The 18,135-nt window shown below is 41.8% G+C and overlaps 1 protein-coding gene across 4 annotated transcripts in view; it reads left to right on the forward strand.

The window, feature by feature from the left end:
- The window catches only part of LOC140543908 (uncharacterized), a 47,650-nt gene that overhangs the window by 17,134 nt on the left and 12,381 nt on the right, over nucleotides 1-18,135 (forward strand). For 3 of the 4 annotated variants that reach the window (XM_072667219.1, XM_072667221.1, XM_072667220.1), the window contains exons 12-18: nucleotides 1,023-1,141; nucleotides 5,451-5,713; nucleotides 6,001-6,088; nucleotides 13,272-13,349; nucleotides 13,870-13,910; nucleotides 15,397-15,480; nucleotides 17,759-17,816. In XM_072667219.1, the coding sequence (XP_072523320.1) occupies nucleotides 1,023-1,141; nucleotides 5,451-5,713; nucleotides 6,001-6,088; nucleotides 13,272-13,349; nucleotides 13,870-13,910; nucleotides 15,397-15,480; nucleotides 17,759-17,816 (731 nt within the window). Of the gene's footprint in view, nucleotides 1-1,022; nucleotides 1,142-5,450; nucleotides 5,714-6,000; nucleotides 6,089-13,271; nucleotides 13,350-13,869; nucleotides 13,911-15,396; nucleotides 15,481-16,547; nucleotides 16,576-17,758; nucleotides 17,817-18,135 lie in introns of those variants that run through there. The other variant, XM_072667222.1, reaches the window with a different exon arrangement.

Raw genomic sequence — 18,135 nt, forward strand, 5'->3', positions numbered from 1 at the left:
GCGAATACCTACCGATATTGGTTTGAGGAGGGACAAACAGTGACTTGGTTGACTGGGTGTTGGGCCCCAAGGTTCATTAGCGCACAAGGGCAATGAAGGATATCCCGTCTGGCTTGACATGACAGAAGAGCTACAAGTCTGAGACCTCTCTAGTGACTGATACAGCACACATTGGACTGCATTTACCTTTGAAGTGATGCCACCAGGCCATGTCCTGCTGGTGAAACCTGGGTCCAGGCATTCCTGTGGTCCACCTGTTCATGACACACTGCACACATTGTTCAGGAACGGTGTGAGGAACATGACAAACAGTTCAGGGTGCTGCCCTGGCTTCCAAATTCCCCACGTCTGATCCGATCTAGCATCTAGTATGTGCTGAGACAAGAAGTCCAGGAGATCAAAGTTCCACCTCTCAACTCGGTAGGACTCAAAGCAGGGGTGGGGAACCTGAGATCCGGAGTCCAGCACAGTTTTTGCTGATTTCTCTGCTCGAACACACCGACTAAACCCGGCAATTAACGCGTGGGTAGAATCCGATGTACTTGAACAGGAAAACCACTGTGCCCTCCAGGTCTGGAGTTCCCCACCCTTGACTTAAAGGATCTGCTGTAATGTCCTTGTGCCAGAAACCACAGAACAGTGCTACAGAGCTCTTGTAGGGTCCAAGCCTCAGCTGGTTGGTGCACGTTTTGGTGGCACACGGTGGCCTAATGTAAGGCAGGTGGACAAGTGATTTCACTCATCTCAAGTCTTTTAAGTGCCTCCAAGGACTGGAGGCATGAAGATGTTTGTGTTTTTTTTTATATAATTAGTTTATAATTAGGCAATAAAAAATGTTCTTTACATGTACAAATCCTTGATTATGTTCTCAGTAGATTTGCATTTTGCTGTGATCCCAAGAGCTGTAATAAACTCCCAGTTCCTCACGTGGGTATTTTCTGGTTAATGATTTAAAAAGACTGTTATTTACTGCTGACAATTAATGTGTAGCACGGCTGTGTTTCTCTCTGCCCCCCCACCAGGCAAAGTGGACTTGATTCTGGCAGAGATTGCGGTTGTGCGCCCCCCGGCCCCGAAGCTCCAGAAGGCCCATGTGCCCCTGAGTCCCAACCTCCTTTGACAAGAGGCCAAGCAAACACGGGTAGGACTTAATAAAATGATTTATTAAATTTAACATGGCACATTTATTTTGCAGAGCAAATACGAGGTACCCAGGTGGTCTCGGGTGTTGCTTAATTATTGTTAAAGCCTGTTAAATGCTCCAGTCTGAGGCAGGATTCGTAGGATCTGAGAATTGACTGTATTGTAAGTTAATAAAGTTACATAATGAAGGTAAATAATAATAATAAATAAATAAACAGACCTAATGTCATGCATATAAATAAAAGTAGCTAGGTTGTGGAAGTACCAGGTAGGGGCTTCTAATAAAGTGGCCAGTGTCAAAGCACAAGGTAGGTGGTTTCTAATAAATTGACCAGGGAGTGGAGGCACAAGGTAGGGGGTTTTAATGCAGTGGCCAGTGAGTGGAAACAGAAAGGTTTCTAATAAAGTGGCCAGTTAGTGGAGGTATAAGGTAGGGAGTTCTATTAAAGTGGACAGTGCGTGGAAGCTCAGGGTAGTCGTTTCTAATAAAGTAGCCAGTAAGTTGAAGTACAAAGTAGGGGGTGTGAATAAATTGGCCAGTGTGTGGAAGCACAATGTAGGTGTTTCTTATAAAGTGGCCAGTAGGTTGGCATTTCTATGACGAAACCACTTAGGAGGCAGAGTCTGTTCTGTAGTCCTAAAGCTTCCAGTCTTCTATCCTATACTTAATACAGTCAAGCTGTATATTTTATCAGTGTTTGCTCTGTTGATCCATTTAAGTGAGACGTGATTTCCGTACCACGTTTACAATTATGTTTCACTTCACATGTTGAAACTCCATTTCATGAGCCATTATCACGATTAGCTCTCTACCGAGATGCCTACTACTGCTGTCTTCCCGAGTCCAGCTGAGCGAGATGCCATTAGAGACGTTCACAGTTAACATAATTTACCTCTCGCTGTGCCTGGTAGGCCATTGCGCATGAAGATCCTGTTGAGTTATGCCTCTCTGATGTAATGAGCCTTTGTTCGGTCGGATCTGGAGAGCTCCTTTCATGAATGTGTAATGAGTTTAATGAGGTTTTTCGAGCAGCTTTCTACTCACTTTCCTCTTCCGCACTGGATAATTACTGTTCAGAAAACTTTGCTGCGAGGACTTTTGATGCACAGTCTCGACTGTCCACTGTCCACTGTTTTTGTTGCCGCACAATGCGGTTATAATTGCTACATTAGTTCAGATGATTCATCCTGTAATCTCTGTGCTCCTTAACTTTTCAAATCACTCTCCCCGGTCCGAGCGCTTTGACGAACGTGTTAGCCATGCAGTTTCTTCCTGTTTGAGATGCAGTCTGGAAGTGACGAGCCGTGAAACCAATAGAACCAATACAGGGCAATGGAACTGGCCAATCCGGAAACCCCCAGACTGTTATGTAACAGTCTTGCCTCCTTTTGTTTACGCCCCCAAAATTTACATTACACCCACCCCACTAGAAAAAGCGGAAAAGGAAGCACATTGTGTAGAGGGTTTCTAATAAAGTGGCCAGTGAGTGTAAGCACATTGTGTAGAGGGTTTCTAATAAAGTGGCCAGTGAGAGTAAGCACATTGTGTAGAGGGTTTCTAATAAAGTGGCCAGTGAGTGTAAGCACATTGTGTAGAGGGTTTCTAATAAAGTGGCCAGTGAGTGTAAGCACATTGTGTAGAGGGTTTCTAATAAAGTGGCCAGTGAGTGTAAGCACATTGTGTAGAGGGTTTCTAATAAAGTGGCCAGTGAGAGTAAGCACATTGTGTAGAGGGTTTCTAATAAAGTGGCCAGTGAGTGTAAGCACAAGGTAGGGGTTTCTGATAAAGTGGCCAGTGAGAGGAAGCACATTGTGTAGAGGGTTTCTAATAAAGTGGCCAGTGAGAGGAAGCACAAGGTAGAGGGTTTCTAATAAAGTGGCCAGTGAGTGTAAGCACAAGGTAGGGGTTTCTGATAAAGTGGCCAGTGAGAGGAAGCACATTGTGTAGAGGGTTTCTAATAAAGTGGCCAGTGAGTGAAAGCACATTGTGTAGAGGGTTTCTTTTAAAACCTCTAATGCTTTTGGTCCGTGCGTTGTGGGGTGCGAACCAAGCTCTGCCCCTTCGTCAGCAATCCCCACCCCCAACTGTGAAGCATGGTGGTGATAGTACCATGTTGTAGGGATGCTTCTAAGTTCAAATCACTGTAAAAATACAGCAGTCTTCAAAACCCTCAACTCTCTGTGCTGCAGCTAGCGTACCACCGGCTTTCGAACCCGCTCACTTCGGATGAGCAAAGTGTATGTGTCAGTGTTGGCTACGTCCCATCAGTTTTCCCTGCACTACCTGCTGTTCCCTTCTCTCACTGTAATAACACTGTGTTCTCCCTGATTACTGTCTTTGCGTACAATCAGGAGATAATTTCCATACAAAAGCAACTACAAACCCAGCGTCCAGAGCGCTCAGCGTCCAGATACTGCCCACTGCACCACCATATCTCAGCGTTTAGCCCAGAGTTCTTTTGACACGAGACGTCTCTGAGGATTTGCATACATTTATGTAAGCCATTAAGGTGCCGTTTCCTGGCCCGTCGGATTGGGTTTTGTTTTTTAGTGGTGGTAAACGTCCCCTAATGCGAATACATTGCGAGGAGATTACAATGAAAGCGTCCTTCTCTGGGGAGGCTGTAAGGAGCCGAGCAGAAGGCATGATGCTAATGTTCAATTGAGTCTAAAAAATGCCTTCTGCTGTGAGCCTTCCCTTTTCGGTTGTAGTCGTTAAGACGTGCACCGCTCGTGGTCTTTGTCAGGGGAGAGACTCTGAGTTTCTGTAATGAATTATGCAGCGTTTTTTTTTTTTTAAGGGATAGACCGTCTTCCTTAATTGTAACCTGTAATTTCTGATGCATCATGCAAAGGGATGCGGTTTGAAAGTTTAAGAACATAAGTGAACGTGCTTAAAGTAATTGTGGGGCTTTTTCTTTTTGGCTGGCAATTCGGGACTCTGTTAAGAGGCTTTTACATGCATTATTAAATGTGGTTCTGCTACTGGAAATCGCTCTGTTATTGTTCCTTGGGGGTGCTAAAGTGCATCATGATGTAATCTAAAGGTGACTGTTCAGGGCTTCAGCTTTGTTATGAACGCCAGAATCCGTTATATCGATTATTATCCATTATAGTAGCAATGCTCGGATGCAAATAGTCTAAAATCTGTTATAATCCATTTAAAGTAATTATTTGTGTGTGAATAGTCTATAATTAGTTATCAATTATAGTAATGATTTGTTATTAAATAGTCTAATCAGTTCTGATCAGTTATAGTAATAATGTTATGTAAATACTAAAATCTGTGATTATGAATTATAGTATATATTTTTTTAAATAATCAGTTTTTGATTATATTAATGCTTGTGTAAATAGTCTAGAATCTGTTCAAATTTATTAGTTATTTTATTTATATATATTTAGACCCTTTTATTATAATTATTATATTATAATTTATATATATATGTATGTAAATAGTCAATAATCAGTTATAATCGATTTATAGTAATTATTTGTGTGTAAATAGTCCACAATCATTTCAGTTATAGTAATATTTTGTTATTAAATCCAATAATCAATGATAGTAATTTTATGTAAATACTCTAGAATCAGTTATAATCAATTATAGTATTATTTGGAATTAAATTGTCTATAATCGGTTATCAATTATAGTAATAATGGTTGTGTAAATATTCTAGAATCAATTTTATCAATTATTAATATTTATTTATATTTTATCAAATTTATTCAAGCTACAGTATCCTTCTTTAAATAGTCCATAATCCGTTAATATTTGTTTATAGTAATAGCATTTGTAGTCTATTATTTGTTATAATCCATTATAGTAATTATTTTTCAGTAGTCTATAATCAGTCATCAATTATAGTTATAGTAATGTTTATAAATACTCTAATCAGTTACAATTGATTGTAATAATGATTTATATGTGAATACTCTATATTTAGCTATAATAACTGTATGTAAATAATCTATAATCAGTTATAACGCATCACTCCGTGTCTGTGAGCTAACTGTTCTCCTCCATGCGTGTTGAGCAGTCCAATTGGTTTGTGTTGGCGGCAGTTTGGAAAGATGTGGTTGGCTGGCTTTATAGGTCTTGAAGGAAGCACGCGCCTGGTTCCTTGGACCCAAAGTTGTGAGCTCTGGCCCTATATAATGTGCAGCAGCGTGCACAGTGTGGCTGTTCACTTGACGACCCCTACTTAAACTGTGATTACTGCAATGATTAAATTAAGAAATCGGGGAATTCAATTCAGTGTTTGTGACTTTCCTCATTCTCACCTCGTATCGTTCCTGTCTTCAAGCTGCAGGGCAGCGAGCCAGGACTAGCCGTCAGAAATCTCGGGGGAGTGCGAGGCGGTCATCGCCAAAGTCAGAAGCTGGGCCGGAGGTCAGAAATCATGTCGCCACCTCGGAGGGGTCGGTTGCAGAGCTGACGAAGGAAGGAAATGAGGCGAAAGACGCTCTGAGAGAAATCGCAGGAGCGGGCAACATGAGCAGACTGGGGATCAGCAGCACAGCTGGAAAGATGGAGCTGGTGGCTTCTGGGCTCAGTGCCAGTGAACTGGTGAGGTGTTTGCATGTGTGTGTATATGTATGTGCGCGCACGATGGCATGCTTTCAGCAGTAGTTTAGCTAACAATCCAGGTTATACAGACTTACTGTAAATGTAGGTCCAGCAGGCTAAGTATAGGGTGTAGTAATAGGGCCCGAATGATGCAAAGGATTTGTGGGCATTCTTAAAGAAGCTATGAATTCCAAGATCTTCAAGTTGGCACGAGTTGGAAGTGTCTGTAATACATTCTCAGCGATATGTTATGTTTTATACTTGTTGGCTTCTGTTGTTCTCTGCAGATGTTGGTGAAGAAATTCGCGAGGAAAATGCAGGGCCATTTAAGTAAAGAGATGACCCCCACTACAACCCATGTCATCATTAAGACAGGTATGCCCCACCCCACCCACACACACTCACATCTATACTGTACACTATCTAATTACTGTAGCTAACAGTTCATATACTTAGCAATATTTTTCTCTGTGTGTCCTTTCAAATGAGGGTCACGTTCTGCTCTAGACGGGCACCGTTTAAAACACACACACACACACATGCACGCGCACACATACATGCACACACCCCCGCACGCTCACCCTTTCCCAGTGGTAATTACTCCCTCTGTTGAATTATTTTTATATCAAAGCCATCCCTTCCGAAGCAGCATATTAGGGAGCGCTATTAAGAAAGCCCCTTTAATGGCGGTGTTGCCCAGGCAACAGACTCGGGTCCTTGATCTTTCTGGGGGAGTCGGACCCGAAAGGTAGAGTGGAGCGGAGCTTTGAGCCTTTTGAAAGAGGGCCACTGGGTAGGTGGGGAGTGGGGTGGGACGTTTTAGGCTACCTGTGAAAAACTCGCAGATGAACCTTTACTTCGTTTCCGTCGGAAGATGGAAGATTCAGCGACCCTCTGAACCCTCTCAACAAGCCCAGCTATCACAGCTCACTCATTCGGCTGCTTTTTTATCCCTGCCCGTGTAGTGAAGCGAGGTCAGCATACCGTAACATCTGCATCAAGCTGTTTAAACTACTGTGCAGTTATTTAGCGTCTGCAAATGTTTGGACGTCCAACTTTGTAGTCAGTACTTAGAAACACCCTTAGTTGGTAACTGCTATTTGTAGCCAGCTAACAGTTTTTCTTTTAAAGCTCAGGGAATTTCTAGGGCTGCCACTCACAACAATTTTTTTCAATTTTGATTTCAAACAAAATAAAAAAAAATTCCCTCCAAAAATTAAATTGAGCATTTCTACATTTTTATTTTGACAATACTGTAAATAAAGATTTATACATTAAGTGCGAAACCCTACGTTTAAAGAAGATCTTCAGCATAACAGTCAGCAGTTGTCATGACGGGCTAGGTCTGACAAGGAGGGGTGAACACTCGCAGACACAAGCAGATTTATTTAACAGAATTTAAGAAAACAAAACAGGGGAGAACGTAGCAAAAGGCAGCAAGTACAGGGCAAACGCAAAACCAAACACAACCGTGACAGGGACAACTCAAAACACACCTGAGGCTGGTGGGACTCTGAGAGCTGAGCTAGGAGATAGGGAAATGAGAGCTGGGGGACCAACTGTGGAACCAAACGGCAATAGTAGAATAGACCTGGTAACGAGGCTCGCCCATGAACGGTAAAATTAACGTGATCCTGAATAGAGAGGAAGACTCTCTGACGACCTCTGCATCGAGTAGCTAGCGATAGCCCCTTAAATACCCCAGCCTCAGGTGAAACGCATTAACTAAACAAGAACCAAACACGGAACATGAATCAAAACATATGAACAAGAATCATGACTCTGAACTGAACACACATGACGTAAACAACATGAACTGAGTCCGTGAAGCAAGACATGAACGAAAACACACAACGAAAGTCCTCAGGAGCGGGTGCGGAGACGCGCACCTGACAACAGTGCAGTTGGGGGGATTTACACCCCTATCGAAGTGTATGTGATCCTGTGTGTTTATGCCATTCCCTACCCAAACAAATGTGCTTAAAATATTGTCTGAACAGAGTCATTGGATATGGATTGAGTGTTGGCCGAATGATGACTGCAGGGGCGCGCGCTCCTGCCGACAAACACACGCCCATGCATCGTCTAGAATAGTGCCGGTGTGTTTCTCTCTCACTGTGGCTGTTAGGACTGTTGACTGTGTCCTGGCACCGAAGTGGTGGAACAAACTTCCCCTGGATGTCCGAACGGCAGAGTCGCTCACAGTGACCCTCCTCTTCCGAGAGTACTTGGGCGAATAGTAGAGTGGTCACCTTACTGACTTGTGTTTAGTAGTGTCTAAGATTAGTCTATTAATCTATTTCGCCGACTAATCACAGCAGCTCTAGGCATTTTCATCCACTATTCCTCGAAAAAGTAGTTCCTAGTTCTTTGATGGCCTTGAGGTCAGCCATTCCAAAAAGCGTCAGCTTGTGTTTCCTGAAAAGGCTTTGTTTTCAGATCATCTTAAGCCAGCTGATTAAAGGGCCCCGTGGGTGCCGAGTTTAAGCATGAGTTGGCATCACACACTCTAATGACGCTCTTGACCTGCCCTAACAAGCCAATTAAGACCTGTTGAGTTAATTAAGGTCAGAGAGCTTTACAGCTGGAAGTTACACATGGTGACACTTTTCTGAAGGCATAGCGCCTCTATTTCTTAACTGACCGTAGTTTGAAGAAGCCTTTTATTTTAGGTATTGGGATGCACCGATCCAATACTACTTAAAAAGCTAGATCCACGGTACTGATCCATTTACTTAACCCTTACTTAACTGCACCACCAGTATTCTAAGCTTCATAACTCACTAAATAACCTACATACATGATACACAGCACAGCAAACAGCAGGACTAACCCTATCTAACCAGCGCCGTGCCCTCGACCAGTCATCAACTATCTGCCTTCAGCAGCCTGCTCTGTTTACTCAAGAGCAGCGCAGAGAGGGAGGGGGGAGAGGGGGATCTCTCACACACACACACAGGCACATAAGCAGGCACGACCCAAGACTGCTTTGAGTCCCAGAAGTGTCCAAAATCCACAGATTACTTTTCAGTAAATATCAGCTGATTCTGCCGTATTTCAGCAATAGCGAGAGACCAGAGCTGAACTGCTCGGTTGGAGACTTGCACCTGTAGTGGAGGACAGCTGAGAGCAAGGTGGCAGCCACAGCTGGTCCTCCATATTAGGATATTCGAGAAGGGGGGTGCTGCCTACTTGCTAGTAAGACCTTTTTGGTCTCACAGCCTAGTCAACGCTGCACCAAGGTCCAGTACAGTGATTCATTTTAGTGAGAAATAAATAGAAATTGGGTTAATTAATATCTTCATTTATTATATTTAGTTTTACAAATTTAGTAAAGGAATGTTTAAGTCAGTCTTGGTGCCTTAAGTCTCTCCCATATGGTGAGGTATACGCACTGGTATCGGATTTCGGCCAATATGTTCATACTGACATAATTGCAGTCTACCAAAAGCAGGACATATGATACACAGTAACTATGCAGTAATCACATTGTCTTGATGAGAATTACACCGCAGTGTCAAATTTAACCTTATCGTGTCTGCGTCCCAGCTCCAACACGTCTGTGGGAGCTACAATAATAAACGCAGTTATAATGGTGGGTAGTTTTGGAACGCTGGGTAGTAGCGTGGTGGTGTGTGATTAGGGACACAACCCTGCTAAAGTAATGCATTAGGCAGAAGACGTTAAAGCAGTGCACAGTTGGTATTGTGTTCGAAAACTGACCCAGCCCTTCCTCATCTGCTCAGGCGGTCTCGGCCTGCTTGTTAGGTGCTTACCAGAGTTGGAAAGGCGGTGTTCACACTAACTCGAACAAACTGCACTAACAGAGCTATCACTCCAGGGTTCGTTTTAATCCAAACAAAGCTGATCGACGCACCCTGATAGTGTCTGGTTCACCAGTTAGCAGTTACAGACATCTGACCTGGTCCTTTATGTTTGTTTTTGCTGCCTCACTCTCCCAGTATGGGGGAATTTTCAGCCTGTCCCCTTCTCTTGTTGACAAATGCACTGAGTAGAAACAGCATGCGGGCTAATTGGCTTTTAATGCAAGTCTAATGACTGCTCCTGCAGTAAATCCAGTACAGTGCGTCTCTGCGGCATTGCTCAGAGATTATAATTTTGTTGTTTTTCAAAGAGATGTTCATTCTTCATATTATCGGCACGAGGCTTTAAGTGCTCCTTTCTGTCGCAGCTAGTGGTCCCTTACTGCAGTGGTCACCATTTTATTTTAACCAAAGCAGCCACACATCAGACTTGTCTTTCACAACATAACGTGTGTGTGTGTGTGTGTGTGTGTATGTATGTGTGTGTATGTATGTATGTATATGTATATATATGTGTGTGTGTGTGTGTGTGTATATATATATATATATATATATACACACACACACACCAGTCTGGTACTGCCAAGCACATGTCTCCTCTGCCACTGCCTCTTTTCAAACTGCCTCCAGTGCAGCATCGGAGGAAAGCGCCAGGCCCTCAACTCCACTGCCAGCTACCCAGCCAGACAGAGCACGGCCAGCTGTGCTCTCTCAGACTCTGGTCACTGAAGGCAATGCAACATTGCTCGGGATTCGAACCTGCGACCCCCAGGCAATAGTGGTAGCGCATAGCACACAACTGTCCAAGCGATGGCCCGATCATTGGGATATTGCAAGTTGCATCCGGTGATGCCCTGCCCTGCATCTGCCCCGGTTAATGTCTGGGAGCAAGAATAGCTCAACCAGAGTTTTTAAAAAAAAATGACCTTTGGAATCGTTATTATGGTCAAGCAGCTGCACACAAGCTTTAGGTTGCAGTGTACAGTGCCGGACATTGGCTGGAGTGATGTAAAGCAAGCAAGAGGAAACTCTGAAACTCACACAATCTAAATGGGAGTTGACTCTGGGTTTAGGCTCAACCCCTGGATTCCAGTAAAGCATGATGTTAATGCTACAGCATTATGTGCTTTCAGTTTTGGGAAAGGCACAAAGCCAGGTCCATAATGACGCCCCACTGGATTTCACACATTTGACCTTTTTTGTCTCAGAATGTACTACTCCACATTAATGCCTCTGATTTTGGAGTGGGATTGGATGCTGTGATTCCTCTGCTACCAAACACATGAAGAACATGCCGTAGCTGACCATTAATAAACTCTGCAACAACTGATAATCAACTGTAAGATAAGATAAGATAAGATAAGATTCCTTTATTAGTCCCGCAGTGGGGAAATTCACAAAATTGCACAAGAGTGGGTTCTATACCATGCTGATGTATTATACCACAGCCGGAAATGCTGAAGAGTCCTTCAGAAACTGGATATTTTGTTGACTACAGTGGCACTGTTCTACTTTTGTTCCTGACAAGGATAGGGCAAGGTGTTTTTAAGGGCTGGGGGGCGTTGCTAGAATCAGCATCTCTTTATTTTGCCAGGTATGTTACACAGGCACAGAATTTTACTTGGTGAGAGCAACACAAGTATGACATGAAACATACACTGAAAAATAAATAGAATAAAGAATAATACGTTTGTTTTTTAAGTACTAAAAGTAATAAAGAGCTGTTAAAAAAGCACTAATCAGAACTCTGTGCTTGTACATGTATGAATACTGTAGTAGACACCTATATACACACTGTTATATTATACTTATACTTGGGTTATTATTATTATTTAATTATTTAACAAAAACTGGTACTTTTGATTTGAGAAACTAAAATTGAAATGATTTGCTTTTGATTACTGAGGTTAAGGTCAGGGTTAGATGTCTGTGTAGTGTTCATTTTCGACAGTAATAATTCTGTCAGTGTAACATCCCCACAGGTATAGCAAGACAGATCTGGGTGTTGACTGCCAAGGTCTAAGAATCTAACCCAATCACATTGCAAGCTCGGAACTAACTGGCCTAATTTGGAGTTAAAGGGCTTTAATTAAGAGTTTTAAACAGAAGCTCAACTCAGCAAAACTCTGCTCTAAAAGCAGAGTGATACCAACAGGCAGAAATACATCCTCACTTCTGAGAAGCTTGAGACATTTCTGAATTCTGAATAAGAAAATAATGAATGTAATAAAGTGGCAAAGTGGCCGTAACTGTAATAATAAATATGGATCATACTGTATAAAGCAGTTCAAATGATTGCACCTCTGAGTTATTGCACACATTTTTAAATAAATTGCACTGTTGAACTTCCAAATAGTTTAGTTCGTTTTTTTGTTTTGCAATCACGTTGTTGGTGTTTTTCTAGTACAACTTCATTAATAAAAAGGCTGTTCACGACAAGAAGAAACCTTGGGAGGAACCAAGACCTACAAGGGGGACCCGACCCGTCCTCCTGTGGTCAGAACTATTAATTAATTAATTATTGCTAAAAGTTGATCAAACCAAACCATCTATACTGTTGAACTGCTCTGATCATAATCATAATATATCAATCATGGTGTGGTAGAACTTAATGTAGTCATGGCAGTGATGGTCAGAGTAATGATAGTTAATAGTGGTGATATTAATAGTGGCAGATAATTAAGAGTCCATTTAGGTTTTAACATGGTCATTAAACAGGTAGCAGTGGTGGGAGGGTGTGCCGCTGGTCTGGCATGGCTGGTGGTGGGTGGGGGGGCTGCTGGTTGTACTGGTAGGTGGCAGCTGGTCTGATGCAGGTAGAGGGGACCTCAGCGGCCAATCTTCCAACAGGTTGGGCTGGGTGGCCATTTACTCAGAGGAGATAAAGAGAGAGTTAATGAGCAGAGAATGTTGAGCAGTATCAGAGTATGTCTGATGATTCCGGCAGGTCTGACTTTAACAGCCTAATTAAAAGGGGAGAGCCAGAAGGTAACACAGACACGGGAGCACCCTGAAACGCTAGCGTCCATCTGCTCCACCGCACACAAACCTGAGTGATCGCGTGCAAGCAGCGAGATGACAGCGCCAGCATCTCGGCGTACTACAATTCCTTGGGTCCGCGAACCCCTGAACCTGGAACCCTTATCTAAGAAACATTTAATTACCAAAAGCTAAACTAAACAGATGAGTTTTCAGCTTAGATTTAAATATTGTCCTGAACATTATCATTATAAGGTTATTCCAGAGTTGGTGGGCTTTATAAGAAAATGCTCTTCCCCCTGATGAGGTTTTCTGAATTTTGGGAACTACTAAGCAGCCAGCACCCTGAGATCTAAGTAATCTTCATGGTTCGTAATATGTAATAAGATCCCACAGGTACTCAGGAGCGAGGCGACTTAGGAGCGATAATGTATGCGTTTTGTTTAGAATTATATTATATACTTATACTTAAGTTTTATTTTTCCCTCCAATTCACAGAACTCATTTTCCCAAGGTTGCCCAAGAAGGTAGATCTTGGGCTTAAGTAGCTAGTCGCAGGAATTACCACGCAGCAATATGGCTGCAAAGTTTTATTGAACTTTTTATTAAAAATCTATCATTGATATTAACATTAACTTTATTAACATTTATATTCTGAAAAGCCATTTTCAATGTTTATTTTAGCTCTCTCATAACTTTCCTTCATGTCTGCTGATGTTTCCACTGATATCTGTCCTCTCTTTGTGTCTGAGCAGATGAGGACCTTGTGTGTGAGCGCACCTTGAAGTACTTTCAGGGGATCGCTGGCAGGAAGTGGGTGTTGAGCTACCTGTGTAAGTATTGATGCTGCTGTCTTCAGACAGTAGGAGTTTGGTTACACTACAGCCAGCATGTGTTGATTGCTATGCAGTACTTGCACACCCTCACTGCTTTAAACCCTGTCTTTGGAATATATGAGGACCATAAACACCATGCAAATAAACAATGTTCAGATCAGTTAGTAGATCAATAAGTGATCTCTGCAACATCTAGGGGCCCAAGCACCTGAGATGCAATATTGAGGTCTCCTAAGCCATGAGACTGCATAAAAAGTTTGTATTAAATGTGTCTGGTGAACTCTGAGAAAGTAAAACCGAACAATAGGAGTAAATAACACCCTATCTGTAACCCGATCTATGTATTCTGCCATTCTATTACGCTCTGGGGTGCAAAGTACAGCTTATACAACAGTTATAAACAGTTTAAATATTACTGTTTATCTCGCACACAGACGTCTACCTCATTTTACAAAGTTGCTGTTGCCTTCATATTTTGCATTGTGATTGTATTACTGTAAATGTTTCTTCTGCTCAGGGATCTCGGAGTGCTTCAAGCAAGGCAAAGTTCTAGATGAGGTAAATGCATTTAGACGGTTCAAGTATTACATGAACCGTGTGCTGTAACTGCATTAATGCAGTTCAATAATTGAGCTTGGATCAACAGAGCTGATTTGGTGTTATAGGCTGCTTGAGCAGTAAGTAGTTTAAAGCAGTGGTTTTCAAACCAGTCCTCAGGAAGATATGCTAAGATATAAGATAACCGCCATTTCAGAAATCACACCATCACAGTTTTACAGTATTTTACAAATCTTTCTCTTGTAAAGGTAAAGGTGCATGTATTTGTCACTGTACACTGTACAGCGAAATGTGTCCTCCGCATTTAACCCATCTGTGGTAGTGAACACACACACACACACACACACTAGTGAGCTAAGGGCAGTGAGAGTACACACACACCCAGAGCGGTGGGCAGCCAACTCCAGTGCCCGGGGAGCAGAGAGGGTGAAGGGCCTTGCTCAAGGGCCCAACAGTGGCAGCTTGCCGAGCCCAGGAATCGAACCCACAACCTTGTTATCGATATCCCGGCGCTCTAGCCGCTGAGCCACCACTGCCCCACTCTTGTTGTTCTCCTTCTTATTATTATTGTTCAATAAATAAAACATTTGGTTGTACAAAATATTTACTATAGTTTTAAGCTTTTTAAACAAAATACTAATATAAGTAAATGTAAAACTTTTACATTTTTACTTTTACATTTTTACATGTATTTATATTAGTATGTAAAGGTGCCTGTATTTGTCACTGTACTATGTACTGCGAAATGTGTCCTACTCATTTTACCCATTTGTGGTAGTGAACACACACATACACTAGTGAACTAGGGGCAGTGAGCACACACACACACACACACCCAGAGTGATGGGCAGCCAACTCCAGCACCTGGAAAGCAGAGAGGGTGAAGGGCCTTGCTCAAGGGCCCAACAGTTGCAGCTTGCCAATCCTGGGTGTTGAACCCACAACCCTCATCAATAGCCCATAGCTTTAACCGCTAAGACATCACTGCCCATCACCACCACCGTCTCCCTTTTGAAAATAAATAAATGGGGGCTTTTTTTTTTAACTATTTTATTTCCAGCTAATTAATATGTTAATTATGGATAAAAGGACTCTTGATTATTTTCTCCTTTAATTAGTTGCTTGTTTTTTGTTTTTTTTTATTATGAAAAAAAAAATAGTGAGATTCTTTTGTATATTGAATTTAGTTTAATTTCTTTCCCCAAATACAGATAGTAAGCAAGTGTACACAGTATGATATCCAGCAATTTTCATTTCCTGGTCTACCTGAAACCCATATACCACTGCAACCCAGGCCCTTCTATAGGTTTAGAGCTACAAAAATAGTGCATCGCCTGAGCACTAGTTTGAGGACCACTTGCTTAAAGCGCTGATGGATTGACTTAATTGGGATCTTCTACATGAAAATTCACTGTAAACATAAAAATGGCCTCTGTTTTATTCCTCCTAGTGTGCAGTGTCGCATGCTAACTTCTGTCTTTCCTAGGCTCAGTTTGAAGTCCGTGGAGATATGGTCAATGGACACAACCACAACGGGCCCTTGAAAAGCCGGACCACTGCTGATGATGACGTGAGTCTAAACACTGCTGAGCACTCTGCGCTTAAAGGAATAGTTTGGCGGACCGTTAAATGAGCACGATTGATCACTTATTACAGACGCAGCCGATCATCAAGACGTGTTTGTTGTCTGATGTGCGGCTCTTTTGTTTACAACGAGAGATGCTCGGCTAACACTGCTAACTTACATTGATTCTGGACCGTCATCAATGTCCTTTCTGGAAATACACGTCCAAAATCATAATTTATGTGCTTCAAATATCACTACAAAAAAAGCTACATTATTTGTTTATGGTGTAGCTAATATCGAGCGTTTATTCTCTTTAGTTCTAGCTGAGTAGGTTTTTATAGATAGATAGATAGATAGATAGATTCTAGGACTATTCTGATAGAGATTCCGATTGAGCTGTTAGTCTGGATTGTTAACGGATTATCAGGCTGCATGTAAACGTTGAATGTTTTTGTTTTGTTTGATTTATTTTAATATTACTATTCTTTAAACCATTTTAAAACTATTAAGCATAAAACTTAAAAGTAATGAAGCATGTGCCCCAATTCTCCCTTCACTAATTACCAGTCCTTTTTTTTTTTATTTTTATTTTATTTTATTATTTTTTTTTGACGTTCCCGATGAAAGTGAGGACATTGTGCATTGTCTTTATCACCTTTTTTCCGTTTGAAGTGACCTTCAGTAATTTCAGGCCCATTCCTTTTCAGGCACGCTTCCTGTCCTCGCATGTAGTTATCATTGTCGGCATGCTGGCAATTATTCCTACCAGCTCTCCGCCTGGTTTAAAAAAAAAAAAAAAAAAAAGAGAGAGAGAGAGAGAGAGAAATCCACATTTGCAGGACTCTTAAGTACATAGCAATGGAATTTGCAATTAATTGGTATTCATTGTTGTTCTGCTAGTGCTTGATAGCGATGATGGAGTGACTCGGAGAGCCTGGTTTATCTCACCCTTGTTATTGAAGCCCCTGGATAGCAGAACCTTTGTCTAAATGAGAAATCAGTAATGGAGAGAGAGAGGGGGGGATGTAACGCACTGCCTTGCAGGTTCATTTGACGATGCTTTATGCTAGCTCTTTCCTTAGAGGTTGTCACCTTGACTGATTGGAAGGAACTGACCGTTCTTACTTGGAGTACTTTATAGGTTTGATGTTTTACACTCCCTCTCTACTTTGGAATCCCTTTGCTGGGTTAGAAAATGACCAATGTTTTGTCACTATTGACTATCTAAGCTGGACTATTGGACCAACATTAGCTGGGCTGATCTAAGAAGGGTTGGTCATGCAGCCTGTACTTTGCATCGGTATTTGCTAGAATGCTTGACCCCAGAGTTTGACCCCAGAAGATGTGAAGATGTTAGTCCAGTTGGAGCCTAAATGGAGTGTTAATCATAATAATCTTAATATTCTCTGGCTTTTCATTGAAACGAAAAATTTATTATTCAGATTATGAATCCAAAAAGTACCAAATAACCAATGTAGCCATCAGTGTTTAAATTTAGCTTGAGGTTATTTTAGCATTGCTTGCTAACACTAAAGATCATAAAGAAAAAACCAAGCAGCGTTAACAAGCAAGCTGATTGGCTCTTTTTGATGAAGGGCAGGACTAATTCATAACCAGCAAGCTGATTGGCTCTTTTTGTTGAAGGGTGGGATTTATTCGTAACCAGCAAGCTGATTGACTCTTTTTGTTGAAGGGCGGGACTTTATTTGTAAACAGACGCCTTATTGAGTGTTACGAGAACTCCCATTCATATTTCAGCCAATTACGTCTCAGCCCGTGTCTGTAAGAGACTCCCACACCTCACTAATAATCCTCTGCTCTCCACTTACACACCGGAGTGCTGGCCCTGCAGTGTGTCCGTGTCTATTCACATGACAAACAGCTGCTCAGTCTGTATGCTTTCGCTGCATTTCTTTATTAAGTGTTCTTTATTATCATATTATTAATATAAGAAGCAACAGCCGCAGTAAAACTGCACTCCACACTGCTGTGGTTAAACTTTGGCTTTTAATCTGCGGTCCACGTTCGCCCCAAAACCGTTTCCAGCTTTGTTGCACTCCTGGTTTGGTCTACGCATTCATACAGCTTTTACTTTTTATGATTTTAATGCATCATGTATTTTTTTTTCTTTATAAAATGTAAAATGTAGTGTTGTGTGTATGTAATTATTTTATTTCTTTTTTATGGTTTTAGTTTCTATTAATATGCAAATGAGCAAGCTTTAAAACTGAAATTTCTTCTTCACATCACTGATGTCTTTCTTTTTTTGGTTTGTTTTTAGTTACTGATGAAAGGATACGAGATCTGCTTCCAGGGATCTTTCACCGGGATGACCACAGGTGTGTGTGGAATGGGGTGGGGGGGCAGATGCACTACATATAATGCAAATGCAATGAGGAATAAGCAATGGTACAGATCCTCTATGTGGCTTAAGGTGTGTGGACGTATTTTGAGTTAGAAGAGCATGAGTGAGGTCAGGTACTGATTTGCCTGATTAGTTCTGCCGCTCCAGTTTATTCCACATGTAATATTGAATATCGTTATTGTTAACGTATTGTCCAGCTCTAGTTTTGCATTCAAGCTGTCGAGGAGTCCTCGTGGTCATTTATTCAGCCATCTTTTACTAACAAACTGTTTAAAAACAGTGTTTTGTGCTGA

Source organism: Salminus brasiliensis, chromosome 22 (genome assembly GCF_030463535.1).
Source record: "Salminus brasiliensis chromosome 22, fSalBra1.hap2, whole genome shotgun sequence".
NCBI lineage: Eukaryota > Metazoa > Chordata > Actinopteri > Characiformes > Bryconidae > Salminus > Salminus brasiliensis.